Source organism: Laccaria bicolor, genomic scaffold, assembly GCF_000143565.1.
Source record: "Laccaria bicolor S238N-H82 LACBIscaffold_27 genomic scaffold, whole genome shotgun sequence".
NCBI lineage: Eukaryota > Fungi > Basidiomycota > Agaricomycetes > Agaricales > Hydnangiaceae > Laccaria > Laccaria bicolor.
Window position 1 is genome coordinate 171,659 of NW_001889898.1, and position 23,470 is coordinate 195,128.

General features: G+C 43.2%; 4 protein-coding genes across 4 annotated transcripts; 3 read left to right on the forward strand and 1 right to left on the reverse strand.

Moving 5' to 3' along the window:
- Nucleotides 1–3,756: 3,756 nt before the first annotated feature.
- On the forward strand, nucleotides 3,757–4,365 carry LACBIDRAFT_304264 (uncharacterized protein; the record flags this gene model as incomplete). The annotated part of the gene is made up of 1 exon (XM_001884659.1): nucleotides 3,757–4,365. The coding sequence occupies one exon, from the start codon at nucleotides 3,757–3,759 to the stop codon at nucleotides 4,363–4,365; it is 609 nt and encodes a 202-aa protein (XP_001884694.1).
- A 5-nt stretch (nucleotides 4,366–4,370) lies between these two features.
- On the forward strand, nucleotides 4,371–4,893 carry LACBIDRAFT_304265 (uncharacterized protein; the record flags this gene model as incomplete). The annotated part of the gene is made up of 3 exons (XM_001884660.1): nucleotides 4,371–4,394; nucleotides 4,461–4,627; nucleotides 4,683–4,893. 3 exons carry the CDS (start codon nucleotides 4,371–4,373, stop codon nucleotides 4,891–4,893), a joined length of 402 nt encoding a protein of 133 aa, XP_001884695.1.
- An 11,843-nt stretch (nucleotides 4,894–16,736) lies between these two features.
- LACBIDRAFT_304268 (uncharacterized protein) lies at nucleotides 16,737–19,151 on the reverse strand (the record flags this gene model as incomplete). Its single annotated transcript, XM_001884747.1, has 5 exons — nucleotides 16,737–17,491; nucleotides 17,548–17,968; nucleotides 18,017–18,652; nucleotides 18,703–18,786; nucleotides 18,840–19,151. 5 exons carry the CDS (start codon nucleotides 19,149–19,151, stop codon nucleotides 16,737–16,739), a joined length of 2,208 nt encoding a protein of 735 aa, XP_001884782.1.
- A 144-nt stretch (nucleotides 19,152–19,295) lies between these two features.
- On the forward strand, nucleotides 19,296–23,407 carry LACBIDRAFT_295019 (uncharacterized protein; the record flags this gene model as incomplete). The annotated part of the gene is made up of 6 exons (XM_001884661.1): nucleotides 19,296–20,087; nucleotides 20,122–20,536; nucleotides 20,589–21,775; nucleotides 21,824–22,465; nucleotides 22,632–22,753; nucleotides 22,819–23,407. The coding sequence occupies 6 exons, from the start codon at nucleotides 19,296–19,298 to the stop codon at nucleotides 23,405–23,407; spliced, it is 3,747 nt and encodes a 1,248-aa protein (XP_001884696.1).
- Nucleotides 23,408–23,470: the final 63 nt, after the last annotated feature.

The window sequence follows — 23,470 nt, forward strand, 5'->3', positions numbered from 1 at the left end:
CTCTTATTGCTCCTACATACTGGGAACCAAGCCAGACATAGTGCCAAAACCCCTGGAAATCATTGCAGAATCTTCCAGAGTATATACCCTAGACAGCAAACAAATCACAAGTTTTTTGCTGAAACTAGGACCCCTGACACCCCTACAGACCAGAAAAATATATCCTTACCACATCTGTTTCACAAAATATATCCTAAGGCCAAGCCAGGGCAAAATATATTTCTAAGGTGTGACAGTGACATTTCAGGGTCCACTGACCAAAAATATATCCTTACTGCATTTCACTTGCAAAATATATTTTGGTGGTGTGACACAGACATTATAATTTTTGTGTGACATTTCAGGGTCCATGTGTCAAGAATATATTTTAGATTTCAGGGCTTTCTAGGACCCATATATATCTAGAATATAGATATGGTCCATGACATTTAGTCATGTAACTTACGTGGAGTTTGCATGACTAATAGTCAGTTGGCAGTGGGTGACTGAAGTGGAGAAACAGACTTCTTGGAGAAGAGCACCCAGATACAATCTGGGCCATGGGTAATCTTGCAGATACATATAGGAGTCTAGGAAAATATGCAGATGCAGAGAAGCTTCAAATCAAAGTTCTAGATATGAGAAACAGACTTCTTGGAGAAGAGCACCCAGATACAATCTGGGCCATGGGTAATCTTGCAGATACATATAGGAGTCTAGGAAAATATGCAGATGCAGAGAAGTTTGAAATCAAAGTTCTAGATATGAGAAACAGACTTCTTGGAGAAGAGCACCCAGATACAATCTCAGCTATGAATAATCTTGCAAATACATATAGGAGTCTAGAGAAATATGCAGATGCAGAGAAGCTTCAAATCAAAGTTCTAGATATGAGAAACAGACTTCTTGGAGAAGAGCACCCAGATACAATCTGGGCCATGGGTAATCTTGCAAATACATATAGGAGTCTAGGAAAATATGCAGATGCAGAGAAGCTTGAAATCAAAGTTCTAGATATGAGAAACAGACTTCTTGGACAAGATCACTCTGATACAATCAATGGAATGGAAAATCTTGCCATAACATTTTACCATCAACAAAAATACCAAGATTCAGCCAGGCTGGAGTTCCAAGTTGTAGATGCAAGAAAGAAGATATTTGGAGAAGAACATCCAGAAACAGTCAAAGCAGTGGCATTTCTTGCAGAGATTAGATCCCAAGCCAATACAAATATGTCAAGGATTGAATCAAAGAAACAGTGTGAGTCTTGTTTACAATAGAGTCTAGTTAAATTTCATATTCATAATATTAGCTCACCGTCTTTCCAAAATTGCAAATAAAATTTGCAACATATTGAAGAGAAAGGTATCGATATATTCCAAAAATTGTCATATTATAGATTCTTATTTGGATTTTCAGTAGGATGTACAATAGATCTGACTCACTCTATTCCAAGTGTATCTTTGTACATATTTCCAACATGGGCCTACTCAAACTTTTCAAGCAACATTGCTCATTACATGTTTTGAGAATTTCAAACAGCTATTGTTAAACACATGTATTTATAATATCTGGTGCAGTGAGAACAGCATTGAGTTTAAGTAGTAAGAGAGTTCATACCTTGTAACAGAGAGAACAGTGTTGAGTTGTCTCACTGTCCAGGTTTGGACATAGCTGTAGATGACAATGACAACAAGTCACCTTCCAACCCCCCCTTGACTGACTGATGTCTAGTTGAAGCATTTTGATCCAGCATACATGAAGAGTGTGGCGAAGTGGTGACTGGTGGCTGCCACTTTTATCATATAACTCAGGCAGTTGCCATAGGAGCTGTGTGTATAAGTCCATGCTCTTTATGAGATATCGCTCTGGATATTTCATTGGGTGTCTTGGTGGCTTTCAATAACTATTTCATTCCTGTTTCAGTGTGCTTTCAATAGATTTTTCATTAGTATTTCAGGCTATTTCATTGTGCTTTTCATAACTAATGCTCTACACTTTCAATAGATATTTCATTAGGAATGTTAGGCCCTCTCATTGCAATTTTCATTAATTACTCAGTGCACTTTCAATGGATTTTTCATTAATAATTCAGGATATTTCATTACGCTTTTCATTAATTACTCAGTGCACTTTCAATGGATTTTTCATTAATAATTCAGGATATTTCATTGCGCTTTTCATAACTAATGCTTTGTGCTTTCAATAGATACAAGCTTTAGACCTGCACCTATGGCGCGGCACTCGCTAATGCTCAGCCATGCCTCTGGTGCTTGGTCACAGCTTGCCAGGGGCAAGCCCCCTGGACCCCCCATACACATGTTTAATCACAGTTCTGGTACACATGCTTTATTCCAGTTCTGGTGTGCATGCCCAGTGAAAAGCCTGTCTGTCAGAAGATGCTGGAATTGGGTGAGAATGGGAAATGTGTTGAGATGCTCCCAAATCGGTAGTTCAAAAATAACCCATCAAAATCTGTCAAGTCCCTGACACCACAGAAACAATCTTATCATTAAGACCTATTGCAGCTGCGTAAACCACATCAGACATTCTGGAATCAAAGGACTGCCCAATGGAAAACCTCCGTATACTTACAAGTCTGATCTGAGTCAAGTCCGAGTCCAAGTCCACAGTATATCGATAAATGGTTTATGAGTACAGGGTTCCGTACACTTACAAGTCGGAGTCCACATTATATCAGTAAATGCTTTATGAGTACAGGGTTTGTATGCATGCGGATTACTATAGTACTTTGGTTTGTAGCTACATAAAGCCTGTGCAAGAGGCGAAACATATACTTGCAACCCACTACCAGATACTTCTCCTAAAGCTTGTGATGAGTAACAACCCCAAAAATCCAACTTGACAACAACTGCCTTGTCTATGTAAATGCCGTCGATGTGGTGGGGACCTGGGTGAGGGAAAGATGGTGCCATACTCAGCATATATGCGTCATCAAAAAACAATCCCACAAACCCGACAGACTCAAGGACATGGCGGCCAATCTTCGAGTCAATTGCAGGACATAGAGGTGGACTTGGCCAAGCCTGGCTTGATCAAAGGTGAGTTGGCAACACGAGAGGATTTGGATGATCATGAAATGGTAATTTCATTTTTGAATAAACTGCAAGTTTTTCAATATTCCTCCTTTCTAGCATGGGTCTCTGGGTCCTCGACTGGAGCATGACATTGGCCTTGCTGATGGAAGAGAAGAGGGTTGTCAAAATCCTCAATCTGATGATGAAATGGTGAATTCATTGCCCATTTGAAGTTATAAGTTCTCTTCCCAACATCTGTTCTTTCTAGTTTGATCCTCCTGAACATTTGGGCATTGGCCCAATGGAAAACAAAGACAGGCAAGATCCCGAGACTCAGGTTAATCCAAACCCTCCAAATCCGCTACCAACAGATGGGTTGGACAAAGAAGTTCCCTTTGAAGAACATATAAACTTTATTCCAGTCATTGATGACATTAAGACTGCATGCGAATTTATAGCGGCGTTGAAGGATGCCTCCTTTGATCACGAATTCTCTCATCTAGATGAGGATATTCTCACTCTGATACAAGAACCACCAATTACTCCCTTATCTATCGACAATCCAACAGATCACCTATCCCTTGATTTATTTCTTGCTGTGGAGAACGCTTCTCAGGAAACCTATAATTCTGCATGAGACACAATCAAACATCGATTTCCAGATGAGGAAATATTATCCTTCTACAAGGCCAAGCGACTTGTGGAAAATTTAACTGGGATTACTCCAATAATTCACAATATGTGTATCAATTCTTGCGTTGGATTTACCAGACCCTTTTCCAAGGATATTGTTTGCCCCACATGTGGAGAATCACGATATGAAGAGATCAGAAATGCAGAGATTCTGAGGAAACAATTTCATACAATTCCACTTGCACCTCAGCTCCAGGCCCTTTGGCGGTCTCCAGAAAGCGCAGCACATCTCAAATATCACCAAGAATATACAGCAAAGATTTTGCATGAGCTGGAAGCAAATGGAGGTGAAAGAATATCGCCTTATCGTGATTTCTTTGACAGAGTGGATTACCTTCAACTTCACATTGATGGGAAGATTGCTCAGGGTGATATGGTCCTTCTCTTGTCTATGGATGGAGCACAATTATATTGGAACAAAGCATCCGAGTGCTGGATATATATCTGGATTATCCTTGACCACTCCCCAAATTTTCGTTACAAGAAGCGACATGTTCTGCCTGGTGGATTTATTCCAGGACCAGATAAGTCAAAGAACTTGGATAGCTTCATGTTCCCTGGCCTTTACCATCTTTCGGCACTTCAAAAGGAAGGACTGCAAATTTGGGATCAAGAGAGAGAAAAAGAGAAGAGCACCCGTCCAAATGTTGCATAGTAGAAATGGCATTACGGGCAAGCGAAGAGGTTTGCCTTGCTGAGCAGCATCTACCCTCCATTGTTGAACAGTTTCCCTGATACAAGATAGTTCAGCATCTCCATCGACATCACTCTTCTTGCAATGAAGTATTTACCTCCTACCCCTTCTTAGGACTAGCAACTGCAGACAGACCAGGAATGGCATGCCTAAATGGCTTTGTCAGGCACCAGGGAAAAGTACACTGTCGCCTTCACTGTCCAATAAAAGGTCGTCACAAGAGGTTAGTTAGGACAGAATGTTTTTACTTTGCTGGTTTAATCTTCCAATTAAATTAGGGGTGCTCCACAATATTATCCTGCTCGACTGAAACCCAATGGATATACAGTTGAAGGATGTGATCATGATGATGTTAATCTCAAGAATCTTTTGCGTGATTTCACTTCAGAGGAATCTTCCATGCAATACAAAATAAATTTATTGCATGTTGAACAATCCAGAAATCTGGCAGAATCACTAGTGGCTACCACTTTTTATCATATAACCTAGACTTAAGCCTACAGACAACAATCTATAACACTGAGATTTTTATGAAAGGTATTTCAATACATGAGCCTAAGCCTTTCAATCATTAAATTGCCTGGGATTTCTGATAAAATATGAGAAATTCTCTATGGGCATTTCATAAGTCTGTCAAGCCATCTCAATGGTGGGTTTTCAATAGATACCTTGTACCTTTCATTGGAATTTTTCATTGATACCTTAGAATATTTCATTGTGATTTTTCAAATGTATTCCTGGGCATTTCATTATGATTTTGCAAATGTATCCCTGGGCATTTCATTGTGATTTTCTAAATGTATCCCTTGATATTTCATTGCGATTTTTCAAATATATTCCTGGATATTTCACTGCTATTTTTCAAATGTATCCCTGAGCATTTCATTGCTATTTTTCAAATCTATCCTTGGGCATTTCATTGCAGTTTTTTAAATGTATCCCTGGGCATTTCATTGCTTTTGTTCAAATCTATCCTTGGGCATTTCATTGTGATTTTTCAAATCTATCCTTGGATATTTTATTGTGATTTTTCAAATGTAACCCTGGATATTTCATTGTGATTTTTCAAATGTAGCTCTGGGTATTTCACTGTTCTAAAAATAGCCAGGAAATGAGAGCTAAAAATAGGAATGGTGTATAGGATGTCAGGTACTGCTTTCAGGGTCTACATTATATATATAAAAGAGGAAATATGATTGGATATGACCAAAAAGTGGAGAAATCAAGATAAGAATGACAATACAACTAGGGGTCCATGCAATGGGTCTCTGGTGTAGTGGTCACATGACCAATTTCCTAAAATGGTCAAAAATCCAAAGTTGTAGCCCTGCTTTGTAGCTAAATTGACCCCAAAAGGAAGGCATATACCCCAAATGGGAAATTGACTCTGACTGACTACAAAATGTACTAATGGACTAGAAAACATTACAAAAGACTACAGAAGTCAGACATAGACTACAAAATTTACTGATGTCTGCCTTTTTCACTACAAAAGTGTGTAGTGTCCGCTTTTTTCACTACAAAAGTTTGTAATGTCTGGTTTTTGAGACTACAAAAGTTTGTAATGTCCACTTTTTGAGACTACAAAAGTGTGTAGTGTCCGCTTTTTTCACTACAAAAGTTTGTAATGTCTGCTTTTTGAGACTACAAAAGTTTGTAGTCTGCTTTTCTGACATTGAGTTTGTTTGAAGTGTTCTTGACTATGTAAAGGACCATGGGCACATGGTTGAAGGACTGAGTTCAGTTGACTTTTTTCCATTGTTGCATGTACACATTTGCTATCATGTACTGTCTTTTCACATCAGTGGCTACTGTTCTCTTCACATGTTGTTCTTTGAAGTGTATTCACCAAATGGTAGATTGTGTTGTATCTGAATCCTGAATGAATATCATAGAGAGCCTTTGATCATTCACTGGTGGTACTGTCAAGACAATTTGCAGGCAAGACTGGCTAGGGTGAATGACTGAACAGTCATACTAGCTCATGATTTGGGAAGACTGAAAAAACACTAATGACACTTATTGAACCTAGGCAGATGTAAGGCAGTGGCTCAAAGTCTGAAGGTAAAAGATAGGATAGCCACTTCCTATCTGAAGAGAAATTACAGTCTCCACTAATGTCATAGACATGACATGACAGCAAATGTGTACATGCAACAATGGCAAAAAGTCAACTGAACTCAGTCCTTCAACCATGTGCCCATGATGTCCCCATGAACCATTACATAGTCAAGGACACTCCAAACTAAATGTCAGAAAAGCACACTACAAACTTTTATAGTCTTGAAAAGCACACTACCAACTTTTGTAGTCCTAAAAAGCGGACACTACCAACTTTTGTAGTCTTAAAAAGCAGACACTACAAACTTTTGTAGTCTTAAAAAGCAGCCACTACAAACCTTTGTAATAAAAAAGCGGACACTACTAACTTTTGTAGTAGACAATAAACAGATACCCATAACTGTAGTCAGGGGTATCAGTAAATTTTTGCAGTCTATGTCCGACTTTTGTAGTCTTTTGTAGTCTATCAGTAAACTTTGTAGTCTATGTCTGACTTTTGTAGTCTTTTTAGTCTATCAGTAAACTTTGTAGACTATGTGCGGCTCTTTTTAGTTTTTTTGTAGTTTTTTGTAGTCTATTAGTAAACTTTGTAGTCCATATCTGACTTTTGCAGTCTGTCAGTGTCAATTTCCCTTTTAGGGTATGTACCTTCCTTTTTGGGTCAATTTTCCCACAATACAATAATTATAGTCCCTTCTCTTAGCCTTTTAAATGTGTTGAAATCATATTGTTTGGTGTCCTGTTCATGGAGAAAAATGTAAAAAACAAAAAAAAAAGCTGGTGGTGTGGACAATCTTCAATCTCATATCTCCACAATGGGAGCACTCTGTGACATAATTCAAACAGATTCTGGAAGATACATTGCAGGGCTACAACTTTCGTTTTTTGACCATTTTAGGTAATTGGTCATGTGACCACCCTCCAGGGAGCCCATTGCATGGACCCTGACATGTGGGATACATTTGAAAAATCATAATGAAATACCCAGGGCTACATTTGAAAAATCACAATGAAATACCCAGGGTATGTATTGAAAAATCACAATGAAATATCCAGGGCTACATTTGAAAAATCACAATGAAATACCCAGGGATACATTTGAAATTTTGCAATGAAATATCCAGGGTATCTATTGAAAAATCACAATGAAATACCCAGGGCTACATTTGAAAAATCACAATGAAATAACCAGGGTATCTATTGAAAAATCACAATGAAATAACCAGGGTATCTATTGAAAAATCACAATGAAATGCACCAGGTATCTATTGAAAAATCACAATGAAATACCCAGGGCTACATTTGAAAAATCACAATGAAATATCCAGGGTATCTATTGAAAAATCACAATGAAATACGAAGGGCTACATTTGAAAAATCACAATAAAATACCCTGGGCTACATTTAAAAAATCACAATGAAATACCCAGGGTATATATTGAAAAATCGCAATGAAATACCAAGGGCTACATTTGAAAAATCACAATGAAATGCGCCAGGTATCCATTGAAAAAGCACAATGAAATACCAAGGGCTACATTTGAAATTTTTCCAATGAAATACCCAGGGTATCTATTGAACAATCACAATGAAATATCCAGGACTACATTTGAAATTTCGCAGGAAATGCACTGGGTATCTATGGAAAAATCACTATGAAATACTCAGGCCTACATTTGAAATGCCTTTCAAAAAATCCTAAGCATTATAGATATGGCCTCCAGGCTTAAGTCTAAGTTATAGAAATGACCCTCTAGGCTTAAGTCTATGTTATAGATAAAAGTGGTAGCCACCAGTCAGAATCTGAATTGAAGGTGGGGGACTTGGAGGCCAGGAACTAGTGTTTAAAGGTTCAGTTCAGTCCGGTTTTTTGCCCCGAAAACGCGCAACCATGGACCGCAACCGGTCCAGGACCGACCCAGATATTGAGGGAACCGAACCGAACCACCTAGGACCGGTCTTTTGCGGTCCATGATACCGGTTCAGACCGATCCAGACCGGTTTTTTTGCGTATAATTTATTATACCAATATAAACCATTTGTATCTCAACCATTATTACTCTGAAAAATAAACGGGTTATATAAAATAGTAAAGCATATAAATACCCATCATTCTACCAATTTTCAAGAGATTTATTGAAGATTTGACATAGCTGTGGCTGAAACCAAATTACATCTCATAGAGACTTGGGTAAAATATGGATTTGGTTATATCTTTCTCAATTCTTAACCGTTTTTGATGAAACAAAAACCCAATAAAAGGCAATAAACGTGGTTACAAGGCTATGTAACGCACGTGACCGTTTAACCGGTTGCAACCGATTAAAACCGGTCTTTGAACGGTTTTAAAAGATTTTCGAAATGAGGCAACTGGCAACCGGACCAACCCCAAATTGGGGCAACTGCAACCGAAAAAAAGACCGGACCATGGTCCGGTTCAGTTCGGTCCACCGGTTTTTTGTGGTCCTATGGACTGAACCTTTGAACACTACCAGGAACGGTGCGTCTGAGGAAGAAAACATGTAAGAGAGGTCTCCACTGCGAGTTCCAAGGCATAAATCCTCACTAAAGCATTGGTCTTCCGAAGTTTCAACTGTGTTTGGCTGCGGGCCCCTTCATCATAGATGAACCGGCTCTGGGAGCAAAAAGACTGAGCAGATCAAGCCACACACTCGTAGTCACTCGGTGAAACCAAAGTAACAGACGTGGCACACAGTTTTTCACCTGCGAAGTACTTAAGAGGTTGAGCAGTGCCGGTGATCGCTGAGTTGAACATTGTATAAGTACATATTCGTGATGAGTGAGTGGATTGGCTGAGCTCATCTCTCGTGGCTTGGGTTAGGGCTTGCGCTCCAACCCCTTCAACCTTCCTCAGCCTGTTGCTATACCCCAGCTTATTCCCTTTCACTATCTGTCTCTTCATCGTCAATTCTTGATTTAGTTGGAGAGGTACAGACCGAGAAGTTGTTGAAGCTGTAACTTTTCAGAGCATTGAGCATATTCGCCCTTCACCTGGATGTGTTATGGAGTCATGCTAGGGCAGCGTGGTACGGGCTGCATGACGAATTATAAATGTTAGGTGAGTTTGGCATCGCCAACAACAAGCAAAAGCTTACGAAAAGATGCATTCTCAGACTGGGATGAACTTCTCCCTGTGCCAAACTACTTTCCAACGGGCTTCTTCAAGATCTTCTCAAGCTTTCCAGATGGGTCTCATGACGAGCAACTTCATTCAATTGGGGTCTTGTTGACATTGACCTCCATAATGGAGATCCATCTCCTTGTTGCCGCCATCATCTCTGCCTCCCCCAAATTTTTAGCCTTCTCTCCATTGCTGCACTCCACATTCTTACTCTTGAATCGTTTGTGCATTTGCGCATTTCCCAGATGGGCCCCATAACTCCCAACCTCATTGACCAGAGATATTGCTGCCTGTCGCCCCACGCCATGCCCATCATTTTCACTGTCCTTCTCATAGAATCTGGAAAATATATCGGTGCATCCAAATATGATGGGTACTTAGTACAGGATGGGGTTGAAACTACCCAGGTTGGTCAATTCCAGTATCAGCTGCCAGCAAACACCACTGACAGAACCTGGGCAAATATCAGAATCAAATGTGGACAGCTCCACACCTTCCTTCAATGCAATCAGGCCTGTGGAGCGTTAATCTCTAGTTTTGTGTGGTATTCAGTATTAGAGCCATGGCTTCTGGCTCAAGCTTGGGCAAAAGACTTCTTGCCTATGGAGGTGTGGACCCCTCCATACCTCCCACCTTATCGTCATTATCGTCATTGCAACCAGCCATGGTCATCGCAGCAGTTGAACTTTTGGACTTCCAGGACGTTGAGCACATTTGCCTTCATTTTGATCTTGTGTACTGGCTATCTGTCTACCTCTCCTTGTCGCCGTCGTGACCATTGTAGGACTAGCCGCTGATACATTCACAAAAGGTCTGCCAGGAAAAGGCTGGACTCTGCGTGTCTTTGAGCTGGGTGATAACATCAGGTGTAGACTTCTACATCATGTTCGGATGACAACAACAACAATAACGATGATGATAATGACGACAACAACAATGACAACAACGCTGATACCGACAATGATGCTGAAACCGACGATGACGGTGACGGCAACGGCACCGAACATGAAAGGAACTGCTATCTTGGTTTAAGTGCTGCATGCAAATAAACACCCAGTCCTGTTCATTGTGCCGAAGCCAACAGTCATGACATGGGCTAACCATTGTGCAACTGTCAAGCATATGCAGAGGCATAGATCGACGACGACACTGGTGCCGATGGTGATGATGATGACAACGACAACGACAACGATGACGACAATGACAATGACAACGACAATGACAATGACAGCAATGACGACAGCGGCAATGACAACAACGACTGGTGGTAACCACTTTCATGATAAAAACCAGACAGTTGCCTGCAGGTGAATGTGTATAATGCTTAGAGGTTCAATGAAATGTCTCATTGTTGTGTCTATGTATTTCTTTCATTAGATTGCCTGTCTTTCTCTCATAAGTCATAGGCAGAGCATTTCATTCAATTGTCTGGCTATTTCATAGGGCGCTTTCAATGGATATTTCAATGCAATTTTCATATGAATACCTAGAGGATTTCAATGGATATTTCATCCTCATCCCTGGGATATTTCAATAGATATTTCATGTTCATCCCTGGGATATTTCACTGGGTATTTCATTCTGAACCCTAGGATATTTCAATGGATATTTCATTCTCATCCCTGGGATATTTCATTGTGATTTTCATATGAATACCTAAGATATTTCAATGGATATTTCATTCTGATCCCTGGGATATTTCTGTTGGGCACTGTTTTCAGGGTCCAGTGCATACTTCCAAATAAGGAAATGGGCACTTTTCCAAATGAAAAATAGCAATAAAATAGGGGAAATTTCAGAAAAGAAAAGGGGGTGGTGCTCACTGTTGGTGACAATGTTGCATTAGTAGGTACCATTTACATCAATGAAATGTGGCAGTTGCTGTGAGGCATCTTGATCAGCTACCGTGAATGAAATGAAATGATTTCATTTCATTCATGGCACTTATTTCATTTCTTTAGAAAAGGTGTGTTTCATTCATTTGCGACGATTTTTTCATTTTTTGTTTCATTCTTTTCCAGGGAAAATGAAACACCTTTTGCCTCATTCTGTTTCATTCCTGCCAGAAAGAATAAGTTTGACTCTGCTTCATTCATTCCTGACAATTATTTCATTCTTTGTTTCATCCTTGCCAGAGGATTGAATATTTCATTCATTTTCAATTATTATTTCATTCTTTCTGGACAGTTATTTCAATGATATAGTACATGTACAAATAAGGAAATAATATACAAATGATGCCTGATATGGGTTGTGCCCTTCTGCAGTGGATTGAGGGGCCATATGGGGGTATTTTTGGATTTGAGGCAGATATATGCAAAGAGCTAGCAGTGGTGTTACCAAATAGGGCACTTACATTTTGTTCCCATTGATTACATAATCACCTCCCATCTCACAATGGAATGAAACACATGCACCAAAATGAATGAAACAAAAATGAGGCAGCTCAATGGCATGAATGAAGCCAAAATGAAAGAAATTCCAGTTCGTCGCAAGCAGTTCTAGTTCGTCGCTATCGACAGGAATGAAACAGGAATGAAAAACTGTTTCATTCCAACATGGTAGCTGATCAAGATGGCCTGCAGTAACTGCCACGTTTACATGATGTAAATGGTAGCTACCAGTCAATGTTGGGGGTTGTTTTCAGGGTCCAGGGTGCATTTTCAAATATGGTAATATAGCCAGAAAACAGCAGAAAATTTGGCAAAAAATATGAATGATGTATAGGATATTAGCCACTACCTTCAGGGTCCACTCCCCAAAAAGGATATATCAGACCAAAGAGTAACGAAAACCAAGATAAGAATGATTTTACCTATCAGGATGTTGGTCACATGACCAATTACCAAAAATGGTCAAAAAACAAAAATTGTAGCCCTGCACTGTAGCTTCTAGAATCTGTTTGAATTATGTTCTAAAGTGCTCCCATTGTGGAGATATGATGTAATGGATTTTCAAAAGCACTGCATTTTTTTTTTGTTTTTTGCATTTTTCTCCATGAGAACAAAACCAAATAACATGATTTCAACACATTTAGAAAGCTAAAAGAAAGGGCTACAATCATCGTACTGTGGGAAATTTGACCACAAAAGGAAGGTGCATGCCCCTAAGACTACAAATTTTACTGATAGACTACAAAAAACTGACTTAGACTACAAAGTTTACTAATGGACTACAAAAGTCAGACATACACTACAAATTTTACTAATAGACTATGAAAGACTACAAATGTCAGATTTAGACTACAAAGTTTACTGATAGACTACAAAAGACTAAAAAAGTCGGACATAGACTACAAAAATTTGTAGTGTGTGCTTTTTCATTAGAAAAGCTTGTAGTGTCCGCTTTTTTAGACTACAAAAGTTTGTAGTGTGCGCTTTTTCATTAGAAAATTTTGTAGTGTCCGCTTTTTGAGACTACAAAAGTCTGTAGTCAACATGTAGTTGTTAGTCTTGACTCTGTATAGGTTATGGGGATGAGGTTGAAGGATTGACATGACCTTACATATTGCCAGCAGCATTACTTTTTGACATTATGCACAAGTTGTCTTTCACATGAAGAAAGGCTATTCTATGCCATAGCTACTGTCCTGTCTCAAGACATAGTTACAAGTTCATGTGGATATGGCTGAGGGATTGACATGACTTGACATATAGCTATTGCCACATCATCAGTTTTTTCTCTCATGCTCAAGTAGGACACCTCCAAAGACCAATCAGCCCACAGGCCAGTAGCTATAAATATGCAAGCAGACAGACCAGTAACTGTGAAAGCAGAGAATAGCCTGTCCTGATATGAAAGCCAACTTGGGTATGATGTCAAAAGCTAATGATGTGGCAATGGCAATATTTCAAGTCATTTAATCCTTCAAACCATATCCACATGAACTTGTAACTATGTTTTGAGACCTTTGAAGGCATAGAATAGCCTTTCCTAATGTGAAAGACAACTTGTGCATAATGTCAAAAAGTAATGCTGCTGGCAATATGTAAGGTCATGTCAATCCTTCAACCTCATCCCCATAACCTATACAGAGTCAAGACTAAAAACTACATGTTAACTACAGACTTTTGTAGTCTCAAAAAGCGGACACTACAAAATTTTCTAATGAAAAAGCGCACACTACAAACTTTTGTAGTCTAAAAAAGCGGACACTACAAGCTTTTCTAATGAAAAAGCACACACTACAAATTTTTGTAGTCTATGTCCGACTTTTTTAGAGGTCTTATCAGTGCCCCCCTAATTCCTGCAGGAATCTGGTCATTCCTGCGGATTCCGGTGGATTCCGGAGGAATGAAATTTAGCAGGGAGGCCTGCTATTTTCATCATTCCAGCGGAATTTGGGCATTCCGGAATTGACACCGGAATGTTCCGCAGGAATGGCAGGAACGGAATGCAACGGAATCCGGTCAATTGTTTGTTTATTTTACTTTTGTTACCAAACAAAGGCAATGCTACCAAACAAATGCAACACTCTTTCCTTTCCACCCACCAACCATCCTCTTCCCTACCTCCATTCCCTCCCACCAACCACGTTGACAACGGCGACAACGATGATGACACCACACGACCCAACAACGGCCACGACACACCACCAACGAACGGTAACGACCACCGACGTGGCACCACCACCATCCACGAGCGCCCACCACCAACCAGATGACAACGACGTGGCACCACCAGAGCACCGCCATCAACCAACGGCGACCAGCGCCCACCACGACGACCAGGCGAATGCGGCAACGAAGGTCAGACGACGCGAATACGCGTCGTCTGACGGTGACGACTGGTACGTCGTCACCGTTGGGTTGTTTTGAGCCACCCAAGTGAGTAGCAGGCCTCTCCACCCCCACTGCTCACTATTCAGGTGCCCCGTCGACGTGGCCAACCTCCTTGCCCCCCACTCCCTGGTTTGCAGCTGCCACCACCCCCGGAAACTCCCCAGCACCCACGAAAACGCCCTAACGCCCACGAAAACCGCACCCCGCCCACGAAAACCACACCCTGCCCACGAAAATGCCCCAGCGCCCACGGAACAACACCCAGTGCCCACACATGAGGTCGACGACGACACCCAACGCCCAGCGCCCACGTACAACATGCGACGACGCCAACACAACAACGGCACGCGACAACGACAACGCGACGACAACATGCGACGTCGACAACACGATGACAACGACAACGACACTCGATGGCGACAACACGACGGCGACACACAACGTCGACAACGCGACAGCGACATGCAACGTCGACAACGCGACGGCGACATGCAACATCGACAATGCAAGTCCCCCACCACAATCTCCCCACCCCATTAGTCCCCCCTTCCACCACACTCTCTCCTCACCACTCCTCCCCCCCTCCCTCTACAACACACTCTCCCTCTGTGTCTCTACCCCCCTTTTCTTGTCCCCACCCCCTTCATTGTCCCTACCCCCTTCCTTGTCCCTACCCCCCCTGCTTTAATACAGATTGTATGTAGTAAAATACATTTTGTGTCCTTATTAAATAAATTATAATTTGACATATAAATCTATTGCTTGAGATATGGGTTCTATGATGGATTTTGAGTACTAAGTTATCATGATAAGGTAGGAGTTGAATAAATACATATGCAGTCAGATGATGAAAAGCTGATCAGTAAATTTACATTCATTCCAGTCCTATTCCTGTGGATTCCGGTCCTATTCCTGTGGAATCCTGCGGAATCCAGTTCCATTCCTGTGGAATCCTGTGGAATCCTGTTCCATTCCTGTGGAATCCTGTGGATTCCTGCAGGAATGGGAGGGGCACTATAAAGTACTGGTCAAATACCTGAAGGTGCTCCGATATGCTGCCAACCAACCGAGGAGCAGAAAGTGATTATCTCCAACCTTGCCACCAGTTCTTCAAGTCGTTTCACACATGGCCAACTTGCAACTGTTATGAAGACGCAAACAGGGACCATTCTTGAGCCCCGCCAAATCGGAAACATCATGGGTCAGGCGCGTCGCGAGGCTTGTCAAGAAGTTGAAGGTCTGGGTGGGAGTATGCATGCAATCATCGCTAAACTCGAAGAATTGGCAAGAGAAACTCATGGATGGCTATCCCACATCAAGGTCAACAAAGACAGAGTGCATCAGGAAAATGGTTGAGACCTACATAGGTCTATGGAGCATACATAGCACATGTAGGGTGATAGGTTCCCCCCCGATATATAGGTTTGATAGGTAAGCACAACAACTACATACCCAGCCATAGATCATGATAGGTCGGTAGTCAGTTGCACTGATAGGACTCATAGAAGCTATAGGAGGGCATAGTGCAGTATATTGTACGGCATGATAGGCTACAGAGATTGTAGATTAACTATTTATTCATCATCCGAAAACACCATATTTTCCCACTCCTTCTTAGCTGCCTCAACGTCGTCCTTGGTAAGCTGCAGGGCCATCATATCGGGGGCATCAACAACCTTTGCATGTTTCCTATATTTGTTAGACTCGCTAGCCAGTCGTTCTGAGGTGTTTGCCACTTGTTGTGGCTTTGTTGTGGGGTCAAACATCAGGCGGACTGCGAAAAATAAGAACACCTCAGAACGACTGGGACAAACGAACACAGTTTGGCAGGGACCCCTGCGTGTGACGCTGACTTAGAGAAATTTCTGCGAACATTCACCCACCTCAAAACACCCGTCCGAAACATCACAAAAAAAAGTTTTCTGGCTACACCTTTAGATAGATTATTTAATTCAAATAATGTGATTACAGTAGAATTGAAAAAGTAGATTTTTTTTGACACCTTGCGAGGATTGAGGACTGCGGCTATGACGACGTTTGTCTGACAACTCCAACAACTTTGCTACTCTTTCTTCAACTGCAATGAGTATTCCAAGTCACGCAAATACTTTTGATGAAGTAGACGTTGCCCAGGAGCATCTCAATTACTGGATTAAGGCAAGTAAGTTACGTCTACAAGGCAGGCGCAGAATGACACCCGTCTGCGGAGCAGAGATGGCACATCTCTAAAACGACAACTCCAGCAATTCCCAACCCCCCTGATCCGAGTCCACCCCTTGAAAATCCATCAGTGACCCCAGGTGAAGACGATGGCGAAGGCATTTGATAATGTGAAAAGGACATGAGGTCTAAGTATGGGGAGGCCCAGTATTAGGGTTCGGAGGCCGGTATTGTGGTGGAAGTTGGTGATAATTTGGAGATGGGTAATAGGGATAGTATAAATATGGTTGTTGAGGTGAATTGTGATTGCGAGGTGGGGTCAGATAGTAGCTCGGGTGATAGTAGCGTGTCCCAGGATGCCCCGGCGTGGAGCTTTGAGGGTATTGCGAGTAAGAATACGTGCGCATGGGTGTTGATGGACCGGCAATGGGGAGACTTGAGTGTGACGTCGGTTGGACAGGTGTGGGAGCAACTGCGACACGCGTCACAGGTGTGGGAGCAGCTGAGACACACGTTCGCTTTGCCAGACTCTCTCCATCTGCCACATCCACCATTGACCGCTTTGCTGCCCTCTTCTGCTTCTGCTTCGGTATGGACTTAAATGGGAGGGTTTTGATCTCTGCTAAGAGCTCGTCGCCGTAAGTCCCAAACCATGCCCATCCACCAATTGCACGTTCTAACCCAATTAAATTTTCGATAGGGCTCGTCACGGATGCTAGCTTCTCGAGCGCACCATCGCTAAGGATTCCTGCAGGGCTGAAGATGGCATCTTCAAAGTCACGATTCCAAATCTTGGTCCGCCATTCTTGGAGGCTCGACTTTGTTGTGGAATTGACACCTTCATATGTTGCCGCCTTTTTCTGAGCATTTGGCCGAGGTGGAGCTGGGCGCGTACGGTCCAGAAGCTCAGGGTTGCAAATGTCGCAACAAGGGACCGTCGGGGCTTTGCCATAGCGCCAGTAAGTCAGTTGGTTGTTCATTATAAGCACAATGGCTTACCTGCTTTCTCGTTTCCATATATATCAGTCAACACACCTCGACGGCAACTAGTCGACTGAACGAAGCCATGTGCACCTTCGTCAATCGAGGATACATCGACAGGAACATCAACACCTGTCGCAACCTCGTCGAATAGGCCTCCGTATGCACCCCGACGAACGCCACGTCTGATCGCGTATTCCTTGGTCTTTGCCTTAGGGTAGTTTGGCGATTGACATATGGTCTTCTTTGCTTTTGTTTTCTGCTCGTCTTGACAGCCTTTGTGCAGGTCTGCGTCGTAGATCGATTTCTCGACTAACATAACAGCAAGTCCAGTTCGGCCTGATGCGCGTGCGGCGCGACCTGCTCGTTGAACAAAGGCCGAGACTGTGGCTGTTAACTTCCACTGGACGACGATATCTATGTCAGGTATGTTGCAACCCTTCATCTAACATCAGTTCCTTATCCGTCGTCATCAAGAAAAACCCACCATCCCAGCGGCATCAGTGCAAACTAAAATTCGCACGATCCCTGCCTTGAAAAGCTCCATTACCAAGTCACGACATTCCTTTGAGAGACCCGCATTGTATGGCCGGATTAGTCCCTTCCCCCGCAACTCGGTAGGTAGAAGTCCATCCAAGTAATCCACCATGTCTAGGCCACCTGACACGTTGTCTGCATAGATGAAACCCTTCAGGACTCCGCTCGCACTCCGAATTCCCTTGGGGATGAGGAACTTGAGGTCGCTATATGTGTTCATAGGGTTTTGGATGGCACGGACGACGAGGGAAACATTTGGTCGGTCGTTTCCAAGATTCAAGTAAGTGAATTTCTTCGGATCGAACTGCAGTTTTGCCAAAACATCTTTGCGGACACGCCCCGCGAGTGTTGCTGACATCGCAACGACAGGCGTTCCTTTCGGAAGCAACGCGCGAAGTACTCCGAGTGTTCCATACTTCTTTCGGAAGCCTGATCCCCAGTGGGAAACGACGTGTGCCTCATCCACCACCACTGACAGGACACGGCGAGACATCTCTGGCTTCCGAATAACGCCGTTGATAAATTTCTTTGACAGAATCATTTCGGGGGAGAGAATCACAATTGCCCACCTCCCCGCTATAATATCCTTCATCAAGGTAAGGCGACACAGTTTTGTCATGAAGCTAGAAAGCTCACCGCCATGATTTCCTTTGTACAACCTCCTTGCGCACTATTAACTGCAACAGCCTCCAGTTTAAATTCCTCATGGAATGTCTTGACCTGCAGGTTTCAAAGGTGAGGTTTGGTGCACTGTTAGATGTAGAACCACAGACCTGTTCATCTTGTAATGCGATCAGAGGCGATATCATGAACATAACCTTTCCTTGCATTTTCTCATGTGCATGAGGGCCTGCTGCAACAGCCGTCTTGCCTGAACCTGTCCCAGCATGTATCAAGACGTCCTCGCGCTTCAATTGGGCCACAATCGCATCAACTTGAAAAGGGCGTGGTTCGTGATCCCATTTGAATTTTTCTTTCACCTTCTGAGCAATGTCTTTTAGGTCATTAGGCTTGAGTGCAGTCCAGACATTGGTTGCCAGTTGGTTTGGGTGTATGTTTTTACTCTTGGAATTGCGGGGAGGCATTGCACGATGAAGTTGAGGGAGGATTTGAGGAGGATGAAAAACGCTAAGGAAGGAATAAATTCCTTTTTTGGACAATTTTCAATCATGATCGCCGTGCCCCCACATTTGAAACAGGCGACACTCGCATTCTTTCCAACTCACCCCATGCGCCACTCACCTAGTTGGGAGTGGTCTGATAGTGACAGCCACTCTCCGATTCAAAAACTTGAATTATTTGCCCCCCAAGAACCTCAGCAAGATGCGCCTGCCTCTGATATTGCGTCTGGGGAATTAACTGTGTCTGAACCAGGCTGGAGTGATGACTCGGACTCAGACTCACCGATGCCATGGGACCCTATTTCTTCGAGTGGTCCCATACGCTCCAGCCCTGTTAACGAATCAGATCCTTATGAACGTGCAGCACATCGAAGGAGGAAGGGATACAAAAAGCGGGCACATACTTTGGCTGGACAAAAGGAGGATAACGAAAAACAGCTGAGGAAAAACAAGCGTGAGACTTTGGATGGAATTCTGGCGACGTTGAACCAGCAGGGTTTGAAGGTTTGGGATTTTATGGAACATGTCTTCCATCCGAAGAGCAAGAAAGGTAGTGTGCAGTGGCAACAATTCTTCTCCACCCAGGCAAATGTGACACAGCTCCTTGACTGGTGGACTTCCTCTAACAACAGCCGCACTGCACGGAAGTACATCAATCAGTGGATTCAAGGGCATGTGGCTGCGGTGGTATCTCAGGAGGCTCGTAGAGTTACCAAGCTCAAGAAGCTCCAAACCATGGGCAAGACGATTGACAGTACATTCGCTTCAACATTCAGCTTCCCAGCTATCCATTCCATGCTCTCGAAGGATGCGCCTTTTACTTTATCTGTTCTCCAGTCATTGGCGACAGCTCGAAAAGCGGCAACACACACCCAAAAGCGAAAGAACAGAACAAAGATGGTATTTTATTTTCTACAATATTTAATTATTCAAGTTTACCCTCTCCGAGGTAGTCATCTCAGCTGCGCTGGCCTGTCTTGGGGAGTATAGTCATGCCAACAACCTTGCAAAAAGGATGATTGGAATGTACATGTATGCTTCTGGTGCCCAGCGACAGGCACTCTCGGTGTTGTCTACTCTTGGACTATCCGAGAGCTATGGCAACCTTATATCGAAGAATGTGAGGCGTGTACGAATGGTCAAAGGGAGAAAACAGAAGATGAAGGAGAAAGGAAAGGAGAAAGAGATGTATTCAGAAGGTCCCAAGGTTCCGACTGGTACTCTCTATCAGTTGTCAGAATCCATGCGACAGGAAACCCGAGAGATCGCAGCAACAGGTCTTTTCGTAACTGTTTATGACAACATCAACATTAATTTTCGCAACCCTGAGGAAATCATTGGACGCCATGGTGAGCAGCAATCCCCTTTTTACCCTGAACATTCAATTAACCAGAGAGCTAGACACACAAGAGAATGGTACTTGTGCTGCACTTGTGCCACTATTTGATGCGAAGATGGAGGACTTAAATGTCAAGGACCTTCAATCCTCATTTCTCAATGCCCCGGCGTTATCCATTGCAGATATTGTTCACACAAAAGACGAAAGGAAGGCCTTCAAGTCTCATTTAATATTCACTATTCTCCGCATTCTTGTGAAGCATGGTGGCCAAGGATTTGAACGCTTCCAGGCTGATCTTGACAAGGCACAGCCAGCAACAGCTGACAATATCAAGATTCATAAATCACAATTACACCCATTGCCTGCTTGGAATATCGATGAATCTTCGATCACAGGAAACGCGGAGGTTATCGAGGCAATAAATAAAGAGCTTCAACTTGATCAAGTTCCAGAAGCTGCAGAGCGTGTTCAATTCCTTGCTGGTGATCAGCTGTCCATTGCTCGACTACATGCTCTTGAGCTGATCCGAGCTGGCCATGAAAGTGGAAGGAATGCAATGTTCTGGGGTGCATGGATTCCAGGACTCTTTCATGCCAAGATCGCAGATGCTCTAGGTACTCTCTTGACACATTTTGGAAGACCTGACACTGGTTCACGCGATCCCAATTCACTGTGGTATGAGAATACACGTCTAGACCGACTACCGATAACTGTGACTTCTTTGCCACCCTTCCGCAAATGCCGTGATCTCCTTTTCATATCGCTCTATGCACGCATCCTCCACTGCTTACTTCTTGTGTCCAAATGCAACAGCCTGGAAGAATATCTGGTCAAATTTAGCAGTTGGGGTGATTTGACAATGCACGCAACAATGATTTTCGAGCAGTTCACAAACTCATCACAGGTACAAGAATTGCGAAGCCGAGAAGGGGAAGGAGATATGGTGTTGGAAAATGTGATTCTCTTCATGCGTGATGCCCTTATTTCCCAGGAATTTACCGATGCTGTGAAAGCTGGTGATTCGGGAAGGGTTGTGCTCATTCTGAAGACATGGGCCTTGAGCTACCGAGGAAATGGACGAACCAAGTATGCTTACGAGATGCTCCATTTGATCCACCATCTCTCGAAAATTTGGCCAAAAGGGATACGCGATATCGTCTTGAAGAACTGGTTGTTGAATACTACTGGCCACGCAAATAGCTTTGTCGAAATAGACCTTGTACAGGAGCATCTAAATTTCTGGATCAAGGTAAGTCTTATAATAGCGTTATTGAATGAACTTACGTGGAGAATCCAGACGGCATACAAGGCCCATGGCTCAAACACATCATGGGATTGGCTGAATACACTTGCACCCACAATCGAGGTCTTGAGGAACACTGCCCGAAATTTTAACGATACTCTCGGTGCTGATCAAGGAACTCGACACGCACCTCCTGACCTGACAAACGACATCGCGACATTGATGGACAGCCTCAATGAAAACAATGTTTACCGCCTTCAAAAAGGAAGGGTTTTGGGCAAGGATACAGGTGGCACCGTTAAAGACGTCATTTTAGCGGGGCTACACAGTCTTACTGAAGGCGAAAAAACACCACTTACTGAATACAACGAAGCCGTCCAGCGTCTACAACGCAGGCGCAGCATGATGTCCGTTGCTGAGCAAAAACTGCGATTCCGACCACCATCCGAGCCGCCAGCACCTGCAAATATCAATCCCCCCACTAACCCGAGTCCACCCCTCGAAAATCCAGCAGCGATGCCAGTTGGAGATGTTGGCGAAGGCATGTTGGTGGATGAAAGCGTTGAAAGAGAGCCTGATGAAGCATCTGAGGAACCGAATGAGATCGAGAGAATTCTGGATGAACTCACTGATGGAATTCCAGAAGCCACTCTTGTAAGGTTGAGCGAAGAAGATGTCGCATTGGATATGGATGAGGTAATGGTAGAAGTTAACGACGAAGAAGATAGTGAAACCTCTGACAGCGGTGGAGACTCCGAGGAAAGTGGCGAGTACTAGCAGTCGAGTTGCGCGTGCCGTTGTTGTAATTGTACTTGAATTGTACTTACCAGCAAACGTGGCTTGAGTATGACGTCGTGTGCAGAGGCAACTGCGACATTGTGTTCATACGCTTTGTCTTGACCTCTTCGCTACCCTCTTTTGCTTCTGCTTTACTCACATGGAATTGAATGGGAGGGTTGGAACCTCTGTTGAGAGCTCGTCACCGTAAGTCCCAGACCACGCTCATCCCCTACCAAGTGCATGTTCTAAACCCATGAAACCCTCAATAGGGCTCGCCACGGAGCTGCCAAGCATGTACTCGCGGGTGACCAGCTGTCCATCACTCGATTACATGCTCTCAAACCGATCCAAAGTGGCCATAAAAGTGGAAGCGAAGCGATGTTTGGGAGTGCAGGGAATCCGGGACTGTTTCACGCGAATATTGTGGATCTTCTAGGTCCTCTCTCGACACATTTCGGAAAACCTGACACCAGTCTGCGCAATCCTGATTCCAATTCATTATCGTGCGAGGATACATGCGTGGACTGTGCCGAAGGCAAAAAATCACCACCTACCATGTTCTGGCCACCATCTGAGCTGCCAGCTCCAGCAACTCTCAAACCCCCAACTAACCCAATACTTTACCCTCCCCGGGTTATTCCATGTGGAATCCATGGAATGGGGGGTGGACTGCAGAAATTCCAGATGGATTCCATGGAAGGGGGGGATGGATTCCATGGAAGGGGGGGGATGGATTCCATGGAAGGGGGGATGGATTCCATGGAAGGGGGGGATGGATTCCATGGAAGGGGGGATGGATTCCATGGAAGGGGGGGATGGATTCCATGGAAGGGGGGATGGATTCCATGGAATGGCTGATGGATTCCATACTTTTTCCACATGGAATCCATACTCTATTCTATATGTTCTATACCATTTTAA